Consider the following 19,101-nt stretch of genomic DNA (forward strand, 5'->3'; position numbering starts at 1 on the left):
CGAGGCCCTGCACCGCCCCACCCCTTCCCCCCTGAAGCCCCACCCTCACGCTGCCCCTTCCCCTGAAGCCCCAGTCCCGCGCCACCTCTTTCCCCCAAGACCCCCCGCTCATGCCTCTCCACCCCCTGCCTCCTGTTGCTCCCTCTTACAGCTGATAAAAAGTGGGCGGGGATAGATAGCCTTCCCACTTGGAGAGTGGGGGTGGGCCTGGCCCCCCTCGACTCGCAAGAAAGGGATCTTGAAAGCTTATGAACTGATGTCCTAACAGATAAAGATCAAGATGGGGCCCCAGTCGGGGTCTGCTACAGACCCCCAAATCACACCAGGGAGCAGGGCGGCTGGCTCTTATCTAGCATGTTCTGGAAAAAAAGGCTGCATGATCATGGGGGACTTGAGTCTGAATGACACGTGCTGGAGGTCTCAGGCCACCAGGCCCAAAACATCCTTGATTTTCTAACCATTACAGATGACGCTGTCCAACGCCGGGGAGTTCTGCATCAAACCTCGTCTTGCCGGCCAAGGAGGATCCCGGAACTGAACCTGAACGGCAGCTTAGGTACAAGGGACCGTGACTGTATCACGGGTGTGAAAACAGAAGCAAGTCCAGACCAGGAACGCAGCCGTAAGCGGGAGCTGGGGCCCACTGGAGCCCTGCATCCACCTCCGGCTCCATGGCCTCGCGAGGGTCACCTTTCTGTCAGGGCCAGGGTCTCTCCTGCCCTAACTGAGCTCCCAAACTCTCCTTAACACTGTCAGTGCCAGTGGGGAGTGTACACCCCATCACACCCCCTTCCCCTCATGCCAAGCGCACTGTGTCTCGTCATACCCCAGGCTGCATGGCCCCTATTCTCCCCAATCTCCCCATTCTCCCTTCCCCCCACACCAGGATCCCCCCTTTCCCCTCTCCCCACGGCAGGAGTTCTGTGTGCCCTCCTATTCCGCTTGTGCCATGGGCTGTCTATGCCCCCTCCTTCCCCTCTGCCCTCCCCAGTCTCAAATCTTCCTGCCTGGGAGAGACGTCTCTCTCTCGTGGTGTTAACATGGTGGACTCGGCTGGGAGGCTGGTATTGTGCTGGAAGGCGGTACCGCCAGCCGGCGGCTGGGTCTTTGATCTATAGCCAATCGCAGACCTGGGTGAAGCTGCGGGGTCTGTTCCCCACTGAGGCCTGCTCCCTGGTGTTTTGGACGCGACTGCACGTGGCGTTCAGAAGTTATTGCATTACAGACGCAAACGCACCGAGGCCCAGATCTGCAAAGGGCTTTTGGTGCCTAACTCCCAAAGCTGTGAGGATCTGGGCCTGACCTCACGTCTCTCGGCCAATTAACCCCTCACGAATGCTTGGCCCTCAGTACACACATGGTGGGGGAGGTCTCACTCCTCACCAGAAGCAAGTCCAATCATAGATCTTACCTCCCCCACCTTGTCTACGTCCCACCCCGTGTCGCTCTCAGCTGAGGCTCTCGAAGAGTTTTCCTTGAGGAAAACCATATATGCCTGTTTGGTCCAAAAGCAGCAGACGTGCCCAGGGGTCCAGCTGCTGCTCCCATGTCTGGGGAGTTACCACAGGCACCTATGGTACAGACCCCTCTCGGCACGTACACAGGACACGTTCTGCAGGGAGCTGCCCTCCAGCCCCAGCTGGCGCTGCCACAGGTGCCCGGGTATGACCAGAAGCCCAGGAGAACTTCCCAGCTTGCAAAGCCAGGGAGCTGCCTTCCTGGTGCAGAAGGCTGCACAGAGGCCGGCTCATCCCCCCTGACCCTGGGGGAGAGAGGGGACGAGGATGTGGCCTTGACAGAAGCAGGATGGAGAGTGCTTTGCCCTGGAGGGAGACGGCCAATCGCAGCGGGCCTCTCTCCTGTCCCGACCCCCTGACCACCCCCAGGAGCGCCTGGCTTGGGTGCCAGACACACCGCGTGGAGAGGGGAGAAGACCCTGAGCTCGACTGGTTCCTTGCTGCCCTCCTCCCTACACCGCAGGGCCAGGGGAGTCCCGGCCTCGCCCCGCTTGCTGGAGAAGGAGCCTCTGAGATGGGAATCCCCAGCCCAGGCGCCGTGGAAAGCAGGGGTGGGCCCGGTTCACGCCAGAGAGGTTTATTTGCATGGTTGTTCTGCACGAGGGCTCTTTACCCCCTCCCCAGCCGCCCCATCACACCCCCTCTCCCCACCCATTGGGGCCCATGGGACGGCTCCCCTGGCTCGGGGAGCTGAGCTGCCCCGGACGCCGCCCTGGCTGATGGGTTTGTGAGCGGTAAGGGCTTGTGGCACCGTTGCATTTGAGGGGTGTGGGGGGAGGATAGATGACACCTGCCCCTTCAGACTGGGCAAAGCTGGGGGGACGGGACGTGTGGGGAGAAAAATAGGGTCATCAGATCTATGGGGCTGGGAGAGCTTGGGGGAGGGGCAGGGGGGCGGGCGGGTATGGCCCCTACCCCTTTAAGTGTCATTAATATAGGGTCATTAAGTGCCCCAGCCTCACAGCCAACCTTCCCCTGGCCTCAGGCCGTCCCCCAGCGGCTGCCTTCCCAGGAGCAGTGTAGGCAGCAGCAGCCAGGCGGGGGGATGGGACAGGGGCTCGGGGTTATAGGAACAGAGCCCCCCGCTCCAACCTCAGCACTTTGCCCGCAGCCCCTTGCCCCCGGCAGAGGCCGGTTCTGACCCCCGCTCCCCTGACACGCTTTTCTGTGCAGCGTCGGCCTGTGGTGACCGGGGAGCCCGGTTTGCGCCACGGGCTTCATTGAGCACGGACAGGCGGGAGCCGGGGAGGAAGGGGTCAGAATCGGCCCCAAGGTGGGAGACTGCGGCGACTCTACGTGTCTGGGGCAGGGTGGGGGGATCTTCCCCGGGGCAGCTGTAGTGCAGAGGGAAGGACGTGGAAAAGATGGGCTGGGCCTCGGGGGTGGGGGGCCTAGCAGGGCCGTGTCTGGTACCAAAGGGGCTCGTGCTGCGTTCGCAGTGGCACTTTCAAAGAGGTTTCGTTTGGGCGGCGCTATACCATTCTCCACCACCAGGGAGCGCTGTGTAGGCAGGGTAGCTGCGCCTGGGAGGTGCTGGGAGACAGAGTCCCACACTGGTGAATGAGCCCGGCCATCCGGCCATGCTGTGAGCTCGTGGCATTTCCACAGCACGGGGGTCACCTCACCGAGCCCCCCAGGGCACCCCCTTTATGCCACATCCCCTTCCTCCTCATGTGCTGGCACCTCCGGCTGCTGCCTCCGGCGGTGGTCTCGGTGGCGGCTGTGGGTGTGGGAGGAGGCCTGGGGATTGCGGTTGCTGCCGGCTCTGTGGTGGTGATGGTGGTGGGCTTTGCTTTTGTGGGGGGACAGCTCCTGTTCTTTCTCTTCCAGTTCAGGAGCTTGGGTGAGACTCTCGGGTCCCTCTGCCGTGCTGTTTGCCTGGGAAGGTAACATCAGGGGGTGGTGTGTTACACAGACGGACATGCACGTACACTGCTTTGGAATTACATGGCCAGTGGGGGGGGGTCAGTGTCACCACTGCCCCCTACTGGATAGAATCACAGTGGGATCATAAACCCTATATTGCCAACAGGGGGTGGAGAGTCTCTGATGGGGTCTAAATTAGCTGTTACCACTCAAGAAAGATCTTGGAGTCATTGCGGATAATTCTCTGAAAACATCCACTCAATGTGCAGTGGCAGCCAAAAAAGCGAACAGTGTTAGGAGCCAGGAGGAAAGGGATAGATAATAAGACAGAAAATATCATATTGTCTCTATATAAATCCCTGGTACGCCCGCACCTGGAATACTGTGTGCAGTTCTGGTCACTCCATCTTAAAAAAGAACTGGAAAAGGTGCAGAGAAAGGGAACAAAAATGATGAGGGGATATGGAACAGCTTCCGTATAAGAAGAGATTAACGTTTCAGCTTGGAAAAGAGATGACTAAGGGGGATATGATGGAGGTCTATAAAATCATGACTGGTGCGGAGAAAGCAAATAGGGAAGTGTTATTTACTCCTTCTCATAACACAAGAGGTAGGAGTCACTCGATGAAATTAATAGGCAGCAGGTTTAAAACAAACCAAAGGAAGTATTTCTTCACACAACACAGTCAATCTGTGGAACTCATTGCCAGGAGATGTTGTGAAGGCCAGAAGTATAACTGGGTTCAAAAAATAATTACATAGGAAGATAAGAACATAAGAACGGCCAGGCTGGGTCAGACCAAAGGTCCATCTAGCCCAGTCTCCTGTCTTCCGACAGTGGCCAGTGCCAGGTGCCCCAGAGGGAATGAACAGAACAGGGAATCATCAAATGATCCATCCCCTGTCGCCCATTCCCAGCTTCTGGCAAACAGAGGCTAGGGACACCATCCCCATAGGCGCTGACCAAAGCACCCACAGGGGAAAATGGTGGGTGCTGAGCACCCACCGGCAGCCCCCCATCAGCTGCCCCCCACCTCCCCCTTCCTCCCTGCGCCTCCCACCTGCCACAAGCAGCTGTTTTGTGGTGTGCAGGATGCTGGGGGGGAGGGAGGGGAGAGGAGCGAGGACGTGGCGTGCTCGGGGGGGGGAGGGGGTGGAACTGGGCGGGGAGAGGCGGGGGGTGGAGTGGGGGAAGGGAGAGGCGGAGCAGGGCCGAGAAGAGGCGGGGTGGGGGTGGGGCCTTGGGGGAAGGGGTGGAGTGGGGCCGGGGCCTGGGGCTGAGCCGGGGGTCGAGCACCTCCCGGCAGTCTGAAAAGTCGCCGCCTGTGACCATCTCTGCCCATCCTGGCTAATAGCCATGGCTGGACCTGTCCTCCATGAACTTATCTAGCTCTTGTTTGAACCCTGTTATAGTCTTGGCCTTCACAACATCAGTGATAAGTTCATGGAGAACAAGTCCATCGACGGCTATTAGCCAAGGTGGGGTCAGGGCCCCACCCCCACGCTCTGGGTGTCCCTAAACCTCTGACTGCCAGATGCTGGGACTGGACGCCGGGATGGATCACTCGAAATTGCCCTGTTCTGTTCATTCCCTCAGAAACACCTGGCCCCGGCCACTGTCAGAAGACGGGACACTGGGCTAGATGGACCTTTGGTCTGACCCAATACAACCACTCATGTTCTTATCATAAACCCTATATTGCCAACAGAGAGTGGGGAGTCTCCTCTCCTGCAGAGAGTGGGGAGTCTCCTCTCCTGCTGTTAGCAGAGGGCTGTGCTATGGGAACAGGACAGCAGCTCTCCCTGCCGCTGCCCTGACTGTCCCCGGGGTGCAGTATAGTGACCACCATGAAGCCACAGATGGCTTGGCCAGGGGGCGGGGATGAGTCAGTTCAAACGGCATGGGGGCCCTGTGGCTGCCCCGTGAGCTGCTCCTTACCTCCCGGGTGCTGTTGGAGTAGAGGGAGCAGTTGCCACAGACGTCCTTGGCGTAGGTGAAACGCATGGCTGACTCCACGTAGCGGAAGTGCAGGAAGCTGTAGGGTAATGGGATGTGGAAAGCCAGCCGGCCGCACCTGCAGAGCGAAGCCTGGGGATGAGTTACGGAGGCCGGTGTCCCACAGGGCAGGACGAGCCTCTTGGCTCAGAAAGGTGCTTTGGGCAGTAACTCAGCTTGGTACCCTTAACCCTAAAGGCCTTCCCCAGCACCTACCCCCCGCCACCCCGCTCTCATCTGCTGCGTTCCATCAGCAGATCTCAAAGCACTTCACAAAGGAGAGCAGTGTTCCTGGTTTACAGATGGGGAAACTGAGGCACAAAGAGGGCAGAAGTGACTCGCCCAAGGTCACCCAGCAGACCAGTGGCAGGGCTGGGAATAGAACCCAGGGCTGCTGACTCCCAGTCCAGTGCACTAGGCCAGACTACCTCCCGGGGCTCCCTATCAGGTTAGGCTGAGATGCTGAGCTTCTCCCCAATTTACCTTAACACCAGCTCCGCCTTCCCTCCCACCCCCGACCAGTGGTCCCCTAGTGAGAAATCCCCTCCGGCTCCTGCCCCACCTTCCCAAGACACCTGCATGGAACGAAGGGCTGGTGTCGCCATTAGAATGCACAAGACGTGTGTGTTTGTACGCTGCTGCCCTCTGCTGGAAGGAATCGGACCTGCTCACGTGTTAGTGACTATGTCACCCTCTAGTGCCACGGGCACGAGACACGCGTGAAAGCTGTAATGCTACAGACAGATCCCGGCGGTTCTCCTGCAGCTCAGGGGCTAGAGGCTGGGTACAGCACGCAATCTCGAGTTCGATACCAATGACTGCGTAGTATGGGGTCACGGATGGGTTATGCCAAGTGGGGCTGGGCGGAAGGAAGGGGGGGAGGATTAGTGCTAACACCCCTTCCCTGTTCCCAAGCACACATGGGCCTCGGGGAATGCTTCTCCACCACCCTGGCTAGTGGAGTGCCCAGCCCTGGGGGTGCCTTGCTTTACAATGGCTGTGGGCCAAGGGAGGGAGCTCTGGGGGTGCGCAGCTGTTCCACCCTCGGCTACTGTCAGGAGCGGAGCCGGGGAAAGGCCAGCGCCTCTGGACCGAGGGCGGGGGGGACGCACAGGCCAGCGGGGACTGGAGGCAGGTGGGAAAAACCACAGCTCCAGGATGGGCTTGTGACCTTCAAAGTCTGAATCCCTCCCTCTGTTTTCCTGGCAGTTCCTCTGCCCCAGCACACCCCCAGGCAGGTTGCTGACGGTGCTGTGTGATTCGCACCCCTACCCCCAGGCTTTCCGGCTGGCCCCTCCACAGGCCAGAGTCCAAGGGTCCATGGAGCAGGTGATAGCAGGGTTAGGACAACAAAGCAGGGAGCAGGTTGCACAACCGAGCTGGGAGGGGGCGGGTGGTGCCGAGGAGGGGCAGGGAAATGGAGGCCCTTGGGGGCAGAGTGATGGGCACACACACAGGGGAGTTGGATCCCCGTCGTGCGGGCTGCCCGGGGCCAGGGGGTTTAGTCTGGCTGGTGATGGATCCTGGGGCCGGCCCCCACATCAGTGGATCAGGATCTGAGTGAAGTGACGCTCAGGGATTTGTACAGAGACTCCCTTGCTATTCCCCTTTGCCCGGCCTCCGCTCGTCTGTCTGTCCGTCCACCCTCTAACCGGCAGGTCTGGGAACTGCCTGGCCCGCTGTGGGCACTGCAATAAATACAGGAACAATATCCTCCTCCCCCCGGGCATTGCTGGGGGAGGGCTCGGCTGGCTCGGGCCCAGCTTTTCAGAAGCAGAGCAAACAGCTGGGGCGGCGGGTGCTGGTGCCAACGGGCCAGGTTAGAGCCCCCCGGCCAGCAGCTACGTGGCCATTTGGCTCAGCAGCGGTAGCGTGAGCAGCAGGGTAACATGCCACCACCGCTTGGCCTTTCCCTAGTTCAATCCGCCCCGGACCCCCACGGGCTGCCCTGGCACGAGTCACCTCACGTCTCCTGCAGTTCAGTGACCTACCTAGAAATCATACAGCAAATGAGCGGGGACGCTGAAAATAGAACCCAGGAGTCCTGGCTCCCAGTCCAATAACCACTAGGCCACGCTCCCCTCTTAGGGTGAGATAGAACCCAGGAGTCCTGGCTCCCAGTCCAATAACCACTAGGCCACACTCCCCTCTCAGGGTCAGGAATAGAACCCAGGAGTCCTGGCTCCCAGTCCAATAACCACTAGGCAACGCTCCCCTCTCCGGGTCAGAAATAGAACCCAGGAGTCCTGGCTGCTCCTTCCCTATGTATGTCACGGTGTTACATTCCCCACCCAGGCCAGTTGAGGGGGTTCGCCAGGTCCCCGGAGCCCTGCAGCCTGGCTGGATGTGCTCCATAACGCTCCAGGCTGCAGGCTGCTCGGACATGCAGGGCACAGGATACACTCGGCGCCTGCTCCTCAGAAACGAAGAGGCATAAGGCGAGACCGGCTGGTGTGCGCCCCAGAGGGGCATTCGGCCCTGAGGAGGGGCTACCGGTTCCTAGGCACTCACCGGTCGTAGATGAGGAAGTCGTCCTTGTCCCCGTCCAGGATCTGCCAGACGTCCGGCTCCAAGATCTCCTGCTGGTAAACGGGGACCCCCTCCGGGGCCCAGCGCTTCAGCTCCCAGAACATGGCCCTGGAGAGCGGCGCCTTCTCGTTCACGATCATGTAGCTGATGTCGGCCAGCCCGTCCTGGGACAGCTTCTCACGCAAGCCCCCGAGACTGGGGAGGTGGGGAGAGCGGGGGTGAGGCACAGGGCCACGGGCTCTGCCTCTTGCTAATGCTCTGGGTCACGGTCACCCCCCACCCCTAGTGCAAACACCAGAGGGGAAGGACGTGACATTGCCCCGGTCGGAGTGCCGCCCCGACCTCTGGGGATGAAAAGGGGGGATCCATGGGCCTCTGCTGAGGCTGCCAGCAAAGGGCCCAGTGCTAATTAGTGGCAATGGGCCGAGAGACCCACCAGCTCCCCACCGTCGCCATGTCTGCTCCCCACGCCCCCTTGCCTAGCGCTGGCTCCTGGTCCCCACCCGGCCCCCGCGCACCTGTTGGCTTGCTTCAGACAGAACTGTCAGCTGGCCTTCAGCAGCGCCACCACCGTCACGCGCCCCAGCGCCCCTGCCATCGGGGCCGTCCCGTTGATCTCCCACCGCGGAGCCGGCTGGCACAGCCGGGTCTTGTTCTCCGCCACTTCTGCCAGCGTGGCCGCCACCAGCCCCAGCAGGGTGGCCACGGCTAGGGCCGGGAGCCCCATCCTAGCCACCCTCCTCAGCCTGGGGAGCGAGAGGCGTGTTAGAGACATGCTGGCACTGACCAGGTCTTGCATGATTAGCAGGGGAGTAGCTGAGACACGAGATGGGGTCGGCTGGACACACGCAGCCACTTTTCCCTCAGCGGAGCTCCTCTGAGCTCTGGGGGGGCCTCCAGGTTCACTCAGACACTAGCTCCTGATACAGACCCGCGCAGGGGCACACGGCTCAGTCACCTCCACATCCCCTCCCCCACGATCCCAAAGGGGCGTGAGCAGAACAACGTCCGTCTCCACTGCGCCATTTACCCGGAAGCATCCCAAAGCACTTTACCAACAATGCTGTAAATACAGGCACTGAAATGCAGCCAGCTCTGGGGTGGAACGCAGCAGCCGTGACCCACGGCAATGCCACCCAACAGAAGGGGAGAATTCCACATCCAGTGGAAAGAGCGGAGTCTAATTACCTGCCGGCTGGGCTAACACCCCTTCTCTTGGGGCCCGTGCTGGGGGAGCTCTACAGAAAGTCTCTGCTGAGATACAGCACCTCCTGCAGCACAACACCACCTCGTGCTGTGCTGGGGTATTGGAGTCAGCATCAACTCAACGGGGAGGGAGCCCCTCGCTGCACCAGCCTGTGTGGACCGAAAGCCCCAGTCATGTGTATCCCAGCTAATGTAAGTGCAGGTCTGATCCATCCTTAAAGGAGCCTGATCTTTTTAACAATCATACCAAGCTAGGTGCCTATGTAAAATCCTGCAGCAGTGAGTTCCACAAGCTAGTGTGCACCACAAACAAACACAATCTATTTCTCCAGGGATCCTGCCAGTGACCTAGAGAAAGGGGCCCTCCATGGACCCATTATCAACCCCCTTCCTCCCTCAGCCTGTACATATTGTTTACGGGGTGGGAGGGAGGAACAGCTGCCACTTCAAAACAAAACCCAACCAAGCCGGTCCCAGCCCCCCCCGCCCCCCCGGCCACTGCTTGGGTTGACATAAAGGCTCAGCTGTGCCCACGGACACAAATGCAGCTCCATTGTGTAGAACAGCTGCCGATTACAGTGGCATGATAAGCCCCTGTTTGTACTGGCTAGCGAGCAAGCGGTGGCTTTTGCCACATTTGCCTGGTAGTACAGAGCTGCATTGATTTCCATGGGAGCGCCGCAAGCGTGCGGCCGTTCAGTGCCCGCGCTTGACAAGAAGGCAGTGTTCTAACGGCTCGCCCATGCCAGCGGAAGCGGGCACGCGGGTTCTATCCACTCTCTTGGAGGGGAGTTGGGGCTAGTGGATAGCTTGGGGACTGGAAATCAGGATTTCTGGGTTCTGGTCCCATCTCTGGAAGAGGAATGGGGCCTAATGGTTAGATCAGGGGATTTGGCATCAGTATTCCTGGAGTCTGTTCCAAATCCTGCCAGTGACTTGCTATGGGCTCGTGGATAAACCCCTTCACTTACCCGGCGCAACTTTAGGGTGCCAAGAACACTACTGTTGTGCCTCAGTTTCCCCATCTGTAAAAGGGAGGCTATAACTCAGGGGTCGGCAGCCTTTCAGAAGTGCTGGGCCGAGTCTTCATTTATCCACTCTAATTTAAGGTTTCGCGTGCCAGTGATACAGTTTAACATTTTTAGAAGGTCTCTTTCTATAAGTCTATAATATAGAACTAAACTATTGTTGTATGTAAAGTAAATAAGGTTTTTAAAATGTTTAAGAAGCTTCATTTAAAATTAAATTAAAATGCAGAGCCCCCCGGGCCGGTGGCCAGGACCCGGGCAGTGTGAGTGCCACTGAAAAGCAGCTCGCGTGCCGCCTTCGCCCCCCCCCCCGTGCCATAGGTTGCCTACCCCTGCTAACTAGTCTGACCTACCTTGCAGAGGGGGCGTTAGGGCTAACGAATTAGTGTTGTGAAGCACAGACATGCCATGGAAAGTCTCGCTATACAGTGAGTGCAAATAGGAAAAGCCATTCAAAGCAAACCGCTCCCAGGCCCCCAGTCCGGAGCGGGAGGGCTTGTCCCTGGGTGTTTAGCCTAACAATTGCCCCTTCCCCCACTCGGCCCGTCCTGAAAGGTCCCCCGGTTACTGGTGTTTACAGCTGTCCCCCGTCTTCCTCCCCACATGGCCCCGTTTGCTCCTGGTGAATGTTGCAGCTGCAGCTCATGGAATGACTTTAAACACCCAGCCAGCCAGCAACCTGGAGCACCAGTCCCCAGAGGCAGTCGCATCTACAGCACGTTATGGCCTGATGGTTACCGCTCTCCAGCAGACAGGCAAACAGAGCCCTCCGCGTGCATGGGGGGGAGGGGGGCGTTTAATGATGCTTGGGGGTGGGCAGCATCGGGAATTTCCTGCCTTTTCCACTGGGAAGAATCTCACCCAGCTCTTTTCTGCTTTTCAGTTCCCTTGTGGGGCATAAATCCAGCCTGGCCCGGTGGTTACCCCTGCGTCACACCTCGGCCACGCTGCGCCTACACGTCGAATGCAGAGCCCCATAGACACCCCCCCGCCCCAACCTCGACTGATGTGACCCCCCTGGACACGGGCCTGAGAACAGAGAGACCGTCTGTAGTATCGTCCCTTTTGTACTAACTCTCTCTTGGCCCTGCAATGCCCCCAAACCCCTTCCCAACCCCTCCCAAGCCGTGTGTACAGAGCACACCCCGGCCTCGTTCCCACAGGACCCACGACTCCCTGCACTTCTCAGGATCAGGCCCTTCACCCCCAGCATCCTCGGAGTCGCCTGGGCCCTGCCCCCCGCCCCGAAGGAAACAGACCGGAGATACTCTGCCTTCTCGCCGGTGTCTGGTGCCGCTGTCCTCGGGCAAGCTCTGCGATTTCCTGGGCTGGCCACGCACCCCCCACCCCAGCCCCTGCCCTCCTTTTATCGCCTCACCCGGCTTGCTCCGCCCAGGAGAGAGGGAGGAGGCTGGGGGTGGCCGCAGAGCTCCCCCACCCCCAGTGGGGAACAAGCCAGCCAGTGCCTACCGGTGCCAACCGCCAGCCCTGCTCCTTGTTCACTCAAAGGGCCCTGCCAGGCCCCCATGCAGCAGCTGTCACGGCCAGCTCCTCCGGGGCACACAGCCCCCCGGGCAGCGCAGCTGGGAAAAGGTGCAACGTTGCTTTAAAAGCAGCCAAGTAAATACCCCCCCACACACACACACACTAGGCTGGGAGTGGGGCCGCTCCTGCCAGATAAGCAGGGCGGGGGGTGGCTCTGCTGGGATGGGAGACAAACCCACAGCAGACCCTGACTGCTGAGTCAGTAGCAGGCGGTCTTAGGAGCCAGCACCAAGATGACACCACAATTTTCTGCTGGCAATCCGAGGAGGAGAGTTAACCCTGGTGTCCCGGCGTGGACAATTCCAGCTAGCCCCACTCGCAGTTTCAGCTCGATGCAGGATCTTTCTCTGCTGTCTCCCGTCCCACACAGCTGCTCTGGTTTGCCCCAGAGGTGGCTGCACACCACTGGTGGGTGATGTAACCCCTTGCGCAGGGCTTTGCTCTCAAAGGGGCTGGAGAAAGGGAAGTTGCTGGCACTTTGCTGTGCGTGGCTGGCCTGGTTTGCCTCGCCAGGTAGCAAGACAGTGATCCCTCCGCCCTCAGGCCTGGGAGCGAAAACCTTGGGTGCTGCTAGGGGGTAGGTGCTAGTTTGGCCCATCGCTGCTCAGAGAGCAAGGCTGCCTGCTGGGGAAGGAAGCTACTAGCAGGGAAGGGGCCGGCTGGTGAGAGGACGTGGCCTAGGAACCAGTTAGGGTGACTCAAGTGGGGAAACTGAGGCAGAGGGGCTGTGAATTATCCCACGTTCCGAGACATGCGTGTCAGACAGGGTAAGAACACAGATCTGCTGCCACTTTGCCGGTGCATTAACCGTGACCAGGGGGCTTAGCACCTAAATTAACCCCCCATTGGTGTTTCTCTCTTTACCTGGGGGGGAATTCAGCAAGGAAGCTTACACTGAATAATGGCTGGGCTTGGAAAGAGAGGGGAAACTCGCTGCCTGGCCCCCGGGAAAGGGAAACACACTGTGAGCTCTCAGCAAATATTTGAGCAGCTATCGCAGGGGGCTCTGTGCAAAACCGTGATACGCGGGGGAAGGGCTCTGCTCTGAACCTGAGGCCCCGACTGCAGAGACAAACAGCGCCCGGGCAGGGGCCAGGGGTCCCCGGCGGAGGATTCGCGTTACCGGGCGCGCTCTGAGCGCTCAGCCACACAGACAGTGCTTAATTCATCATGGAACCAGGCCTGGGCTCAAGCAATTTTTTTAACTTTCATAACTGCTGTGGCAAGCCCAGGGAGCTCTGAACTGGCAGGCCCAGAGGTGCCCGCGCTCAGCCCTAGCTCAAATTAAGCCCTGAACATGGGGGAATATCCGCTGCTATGTGTCCCAGTGCCCCAGCCGAGCCAGGGCGGAGCGGGAACCACCTTGCACGGCTGGTGCCCGTGGCTGGGCTGAAGCAGCACAGAGGCTGTAGGTCGAAGCGGAGCTGCATCGAGCTGGGTGGGGGAGGCCGGGGTGGAAACAGACGGGGATTGTGTGTGTCAGGGGAGGGGTGTTTGCAGAGCTGGGGGTGGGGAACCCAGGACTGGCCTTACTGAGCAGGGGCTGGGAACTTCCGGGCAGAATTGAGGTGAGCGGCATCTTCTCTGGCTTGTCCTAGTGTGGTTCTCAAAGCAGGAGCAAGGAGTCGGGGCGAATGTCAAAGGTCTGTCATGGGCCAGGCCCAGCTCCTCCTGCCAGAGACACCCTGACTATTCAAACGGCTTGACCCCCACCACACAATCCACTGAGCGAGCCCCACCTCTGATAGGGGCAGGTCCCCTGCCCCACCCCAGCATCAGCAGCACAGCACAGCACAGCAGGGGTAGCTAGCCAGATCCAGACAGGGCTTTAACCTCTCACTAAAGCGGCTCACTCCTCTGTAATAGCCTCTACCGCTGCCTTAAGAACAAGCCTTCACAGCTCCTGCTAATGGCGGGCACAACCCCTCGGCTTTCTCCTTCCAGCCCCATCAGCCCCGAGCAGCCAGGGTACCCAGCACCAACACCACAGCCTTTCCGGGGGGAGTCTGACAATCACAGTGACAATAAATCCATCACTTCCCCGACCTTCCAACCCCTTTGCCGGGCTCCAGGGCCACTCAGACCTCCACTGGGACTCAGCGCCTCCTACTCTGGAAGCATCGGCCCTCCAAGCCCCCCATCACGTGGGCTAAAGGAGAATCTCCCCTAGCTAGTTGCAGTACAGGGTCTATAGCACACAGTTGAGCAGTTCCAATTCCAACCACAAGAGGGCAGCAACACACACACACGCGCGTGCGAGCTCATTTTCCTACATTGCCATTTAAACAAGATCTCCTGTTGGGTCTGTGATCCCCTGCTAACAGCTGTTCTCTTGTTCCTCCAATCTGGTGCTCTGACCTGGCACTTTGTTCGTACACTGGGGCAGCCGGGCAGGATTTCACTGGTACCTCCCGGCAGCCGCATAACACGTGTATTATAACCAGGAAACAGTTTATCTGGAGCAACATCCAATCCAAGCTGGAAGGACCATCCTTGGGCCCTGAGTCCAGCCCCCTGCTAGCCCAGGCCCCCACATCATATCCTGGGCACGGATTTCTTTTCAAGCTCCATTTTCTAACTGGGCTGTTTCTTTCTCAATTCTCCCCCGCCCAAGCCAGCCAGCGCCCTCACCCTGGGCCCTTTAAACTGGGGCCTGAGCCATCTCCTTGCAAGGTGTGGGGGGGGACTCAGCCTCCTGGATTTCCTGCCTGTCCTCCCCTGCCCTTCGCAGCAGAATGGCTCTGTCCCTGGCATTTCCTCTTTGCTGTCTGCCTGCAGAGCATGGCTGGGGATGCCATGTGGGTGCTGGCCCTCGCCTAGGCAGCAGGGCATGGCACCAGCGGTCGCTGGCAGTGGTACTGCATCCAAGGTGAGGCAGCAGCAGGGTTTGTGGGCAGTGGATGCTGAGCGGGGTCAGGCGAGAGGAGACATGCACAGATCCTGGCTTTGCAATGAAGGAGCTCTGAGCAGGACCAGCCTGTGTGGAGGTCAGGAGGGGTGGAGGAGCCAGTCTGATCGGAGGCAAAGACCCCAGGCCCCAAACCTGGAGGGAATCAGTGTTGATTTCACTGACCCAAGGAAGCAGAATAGAGGAAACTTGGTGAAATTGGCTGAATCAGTGTCCGTTATGGATTGATATTGTCGTTTGAGCTGTGCAAGATGCACTAGGAGGGTGGTTTTCAACCCGTGCTTCATGGACCCCGGGGGTCCGCAGACTGAATCTAAGATTTCCAAGGGGGCCACACCTCCAGTCGAAAATTGTTAGGGGTCCGCAAATGAAGAAAGGTTGAAACCCTCTGCCCTAGACAGACAGTGCCTCGCCAAAGAGCTTCCGGACTAAGCAGGAGACACTGGAAAGACAAAATGCACCGGGAAGGAAGCAGAGGAGGAAAAGTTGGGATTTTTTGATGATTTGCAGTGTGGTTGCTGCTAGAGGCTACATCTGAGATCTAGGCCCCGTTGTGGTCCGTGGCTGAGGCTGCTAGGTCCTGCCATTACACAGATTAATAATTGGGCCGGACGTCGTAGAATGCAGCATAAGAGACAGTCCCTGCTGGTTATCATCAGTTTTAAATTTCAGCTGACGCTGGCATTGGCGCTCTTGCTAGCTGATGTGTGTGAATAGCGCTGCTCTCTGCTGGGCAGAATCAGAACTGCTCCGCTGTGAGTCAGGGGCCCCACACTGCTAACATTGAGGGTGATGTTTTTCAATCGGTGGTTCCTGGACCCCCGGGGGTCCGCAGACCATGTCTGAGATTTTCAACGGGCTCTGCACCTCCAGTCGAAATTGTGTAGGGGTCCACCAAGGAAAAGGTTGAAAACCGCTGTGCTAGTGGGTTTGAAGCTGCTGCTGTGAAGTTGGAAGAGGCCCTGGAGTGCAGTGGTGACAGCCCCATGTCCACACGACACTCCTGCCGATGGTGGAGTGCTGGCATCAACTGAAGTGGGGCAGTGTGTGGGGGCCCACAGCGGGAGCCCCACTGCCGGGCACTGACACCTCCGTGTGGAGCCAAGAGCCCGGGCGGTCAGCGCCTGTCAGTGGGGTTCCCAGCTGTGAGTTCCGCATGATGCTGACAGGCGATGTAAACAACACCGTGTCTACACGGACACTGCGCCGCCCTAACTACACCCACCGAAGCACTGTGCCTCCTGCGGAGGGGGCGGTTTTAGGTCAGTGTAGTGGGGGACTTACATCGGCTGCAGCCTTATGTCGACCTGACTCTGTAGTGTAGACGAGGGCTGAGATTTTGTGCCTCTCCTTCCTATGACATTAATACTGGCAGCTTCTGTGCAGCAGGCAAGACATCAGCTTCCCCCATAGTAATTGGCGTGGCAGGGCCTGCAAAACATTGGGGGGTTATCCTGATTCTAGCAGGGGGCAGCAGAGAGCACAGACCATACAGCACAATGGGGGCCGAATCTCTGCCCAGCCGGGGACAGCGGAGAGCACTGGGCCATACAGCACAATGGGGGCTGAGTCTCTGCCCAGCAGGGGGCAGCAGAGAGCACTGGGCCATACAGCACAATGGGGGCTGAGTCTCTGCCCAGCAGGGGACAGCAGAGAGCATTGGGCCATACAGCACAATGGGGGATGAGTCTGACTCCAGCAGGGGGCAGCAGAGAGCATTGGGCCATACAGCACAATGGGGGCCGAATCTCTGCCAGCCGGGGACAGCAGAGAGCATTGGGCCATACAGCACAATGGGGACTGAGTCTCTGCCCAGCAGGGGGCAGCAGAGAGCACTGGGCCATACAGCACAATGGGGACTGATTCGCTCCCTCCTGGGTGCTGGGATATCTGCTCTAGTCTCTCTCTCTCTCTCTCTCTCTCTCTCTCTCGCAGAGCTTAGTGGGTCTGACCCCGCTGCGCCATGGCTGCCTCTCTGAGCCGGCTGTCCCACATCGCCTTCCACGTCCCCGCCGGGACGGGCTTGGTCAGCGACCTGGTGGGCAAGTTCCGCTTTCACCTGTTCGCGGAGCGGGTGACGGCGCGCGCCCGGCAGCTGGCTCTCCGCAAAGGAGCTGCTGTCTTCCTCGTCAATGAGAGGCTGGGGGAGGCCCCCCCGGCCCACACGTTCCCGTTCGACCCCACCCAGCCCGCACTGGCTCAGCAGCCCGTGCTGGGCCACAGCGATGGGGAATTCCTCTACGACATCAGCCCCTTGCACCCCGTGAGCACGGCCTCCAACGTGTGCTTCGAGGTGCAGGACGTACCCAGCGTCTCCCGACGCCTCCAGGAGCGGGGCTGCCCCCTGGCGATCCCGCCCACCAACGTGACTGACGACAGCGGCTCCGTAACCTACTGCGTGGTGAGATCTGTCGTGGGGAACATCAGCCACACCCTGCTGGATCGCTCCCGCTACCGGGGGGTGTTCCTGCCTGGCTTCCGTGCCACAGGGGACGTCCCTGAGGGGCCACGGGACCTGGCCGAGGCCACGCACTTCGACCACATCACCTACGCCTGCTCACGGGGCAGTACCCAGGCTGTGCTGGACTGGTACCAGCACTGCTTTGGCTTCCAGCGCTTCATCGTGAACAGGCAGGAGGACGTGGCTGAGGGCTACCGAATCCACGGGCACGGCGTGGGCCTGCGGCTCACCGCCATGCGGTACGGGAAGGGCAGCGAGCCCGGGCTGGTCGACGACTGCAAGTTCGTCCTGGCCGAGTCCCTGCTGGAGCCAGGGAAGAACCAGGTGGACGCCTTCCTGGAGCAGCACGGCGGAGCTGGGATCCAGCACGTCGGGCTCTACGCCACGGACATCGTCTCCACGGCCCGGGCCCTGGCGCAGGCCGGCGTGCGGTTCGTCGAGCCCCCCCAGGCCTACTACAGCGAGGTGGGCAAAGCGGAGGAGATCCGGGCGGCTGGGCAGGACCCCTGGCTCCTGTCCCAGCATGGCATCCTGCTGGACGCCGAGCTGGCTGGGGACGGGGAGGGAGGCGGCAGGGGCTCCAGCGCACGCCAGAGGAGGTACCTGATGCAAATCTTCACCAAGCCCATCTTCCCTGAGGAGACCTTCTTCCTGGAGCTGATTGAGCGTCGGGGGGCCGCAGGTTTTGGGGAGGGCAACATCCGGGCCCTGTGGAAATCCGTGCAGGCCTATCTGGACAAGCAGGAGTAGAGAAACCCCTCCCGGCTGCCTCGCCTTCTCCCCGGTGGGCTGGGCCATCGCCTCCTGCTGGGGAACAGTGGGAGGCCAGCGGCTGGCTGCCTGGCCAGCTGCACTGAAGGACGAGTGGTGGCCCCAGGCGATGGCCCTGCCCTGGCAGGAGAGAGGAGGAAGAGCCAGACCAGCTGTTTGGTCAGAGAGGGGGAGGTTGGAAGCTACTTAAAAGCTCCCTGGGACGTGCCATCCACCTTGATGGGTGGGATTCACGGGGTAGTTCCCATGTTCCCACCCCAGAGACAAACCCTGCCCCCTGCCCCAGCCCCGCTCTGCCAACCCTCGCCCCCTGCCCCGGCATGGCTGGATTGGCTCATTCTGATTTCCTGCTCCCTGGGCCAGGAGCTGGATTTACGGCCAACGTTCAGCCTGCGGCTTCGGACCCCACAAGCTCTAGGGGTGGATTTAGGGACCGTGAGCCCGGCAACCGCTGTGGCCACCCCTGGGGTGGAAGGTGGCAGCCATTTGGCAGCAACACAGGGGGGACGGTATAGCAGAGTCAATGGGAATGACCAGGTGAAGGGGGGGGCATCCCTGGGAGCAGATATCCCGGCTGGCCTGAGAACGGGCTCTGTATTAATCTCAGCACTATTCATGTTTGTAACCCTTCCCTCTGCGGGGCTGGCTGCTGGAGAGCCCACGTCCTCTTCCCCCTCCCTCCCTCCAGGGCAGGATAGCTCCCCCTCCCCACTACTCCTGTTGCTGGTTCTCACTTTGCACCGAGGCAGCTTCCCAAGTGGCTCCGCAGGGATTTCGCTCTGCGAAGGCAGCTGGCGGGGAATCCTCTCCCTTTCCCCCCACGCCACGGGCCAATCCCCTGGCTGGAGCACGAGTGTGGTGTCCTCACCGGGGCCGGCACATTGGCTCTCCCTGCAGCCAGGCAGTTAATGCCACAGGCACTAACCTCCCAGCGCCTGCCCCTCGTGAATGAGCTGTTTCAACGTTCTTGTTCCGTTAATAGTTCTTGGTCCGATTTACAAGACTCTCCCCCAGGCTGGGTTTCCCTCACGCTCCTGCCGCTCTCGCTGCGAGGGGATTCTCGCTTACGGGGCGAGCGTCGTATTGTTCACTTGAATTTAGTCATTAAACTGAGAACTCAGTTTCCTGTTGCTTCTGCAAAGAGCCAGATCTGTGCTACCCAGTGCAGAGCCCTGCAATGTGCCACCGAGGGGCTGCGGCTGAAGGACACCAAGGCTGGCGTGGGAGAGGGCGGCCCGCCTGCTTGGCAGGGATTGCCACGGAGTTCACACTGC

General features: G+C 59.9%; 2 protein-coding genes across 4 annotated transcripts; one reads left to right on the plus strand and one right to left on the minus strand.

Moving 5' to 3' along the window:
- Nucleotides 1-2,078: 2,078 nt before the first annotated feature.
- On the minus strand, nucleotides 2,079-11,720 carry LOC123376648 (selenoprotein Pb-like). Of its 3 annotated transcripts, none has more exons than XM_045028829.1 (5): nucleotides 11,613-11,720; nucleotides 8,427-8,654; nucleotides 7,891-8,103; nucleotides 5,323-5,458; nucleotides 2,079-3,395 (listed from the first exon to the last, which is right to left on the minus strand). In XM_045028829.1, the coding sequence occupies exons 2-5, from the start codon at nucleotides 8,633-8,635 to the stop codon at nucleotides 3,165-3,167; spliced, it is 789 nt and encodes a 262-aa protein (XP_044884764.1). In that variant the 5' UTR covers nucleotides 8,636-8,654; nucleotides 11,613-11,720; the 3' UTR covers nucleotides 2,079-3,164. The 3 variants fall into 3 exon arrangements, with proteins under 3 accessions (XP_044884764.1, XP_044884762.1, XP_044884763.1); XM_045028827.1 differs by lacking the exon at nucleotides 11,613-11,720 and adding an exon at nucleotides 11,416-11,507; XM_045028828.1 differs by lacking the exon at nucleotides 11,613-11,720 and adding an exon at nucleotides 11,402-11,489.
- A 2,738-nt stretch (nucleotides 11,721-14,458) lies between these two features.
- On the plus strand, nucleotides 14,459-19,011 carry HPDL (4-hydroxyphenylpyruvate dioxygenase like). The gene is made up of 2 exons (XM_045027062.1): nucleotides 14,459-14,556; nucleotides 16,531-19,011. The coding sequence occupies exon 2, from the start codon at nucleotides 16,559-16,561 to the stop codon at nucleotides 17,804-17,806; it is 1,248 nt and encodes a 415-aa protein (XP_044882997.1). The 5' UTR covers nucleotides 14,459-14,556; nucleotides 16,531-16,558; the 3' UTR covers nucleotides 17,807-19,011.
- Nucleotides 19,012-19,101: the final 90 nt, after the last annotated feature.

The sequence above is a fragment of the Mauremys mutica genome, chromosome 8, assembly GCF_020497125.1.
Source record: "Mauremys mutica isolate MM-2020 ecotype Southern chromosome 8, ASM2049712v1, whole genome shotgun sequence".
NCBI classification, from domain to species: domain Eukaryota; kingdom Metazoa; phylum Chordata; order Testudines; family Geoemydidae; genus Mauremys; species Mauremys mutica.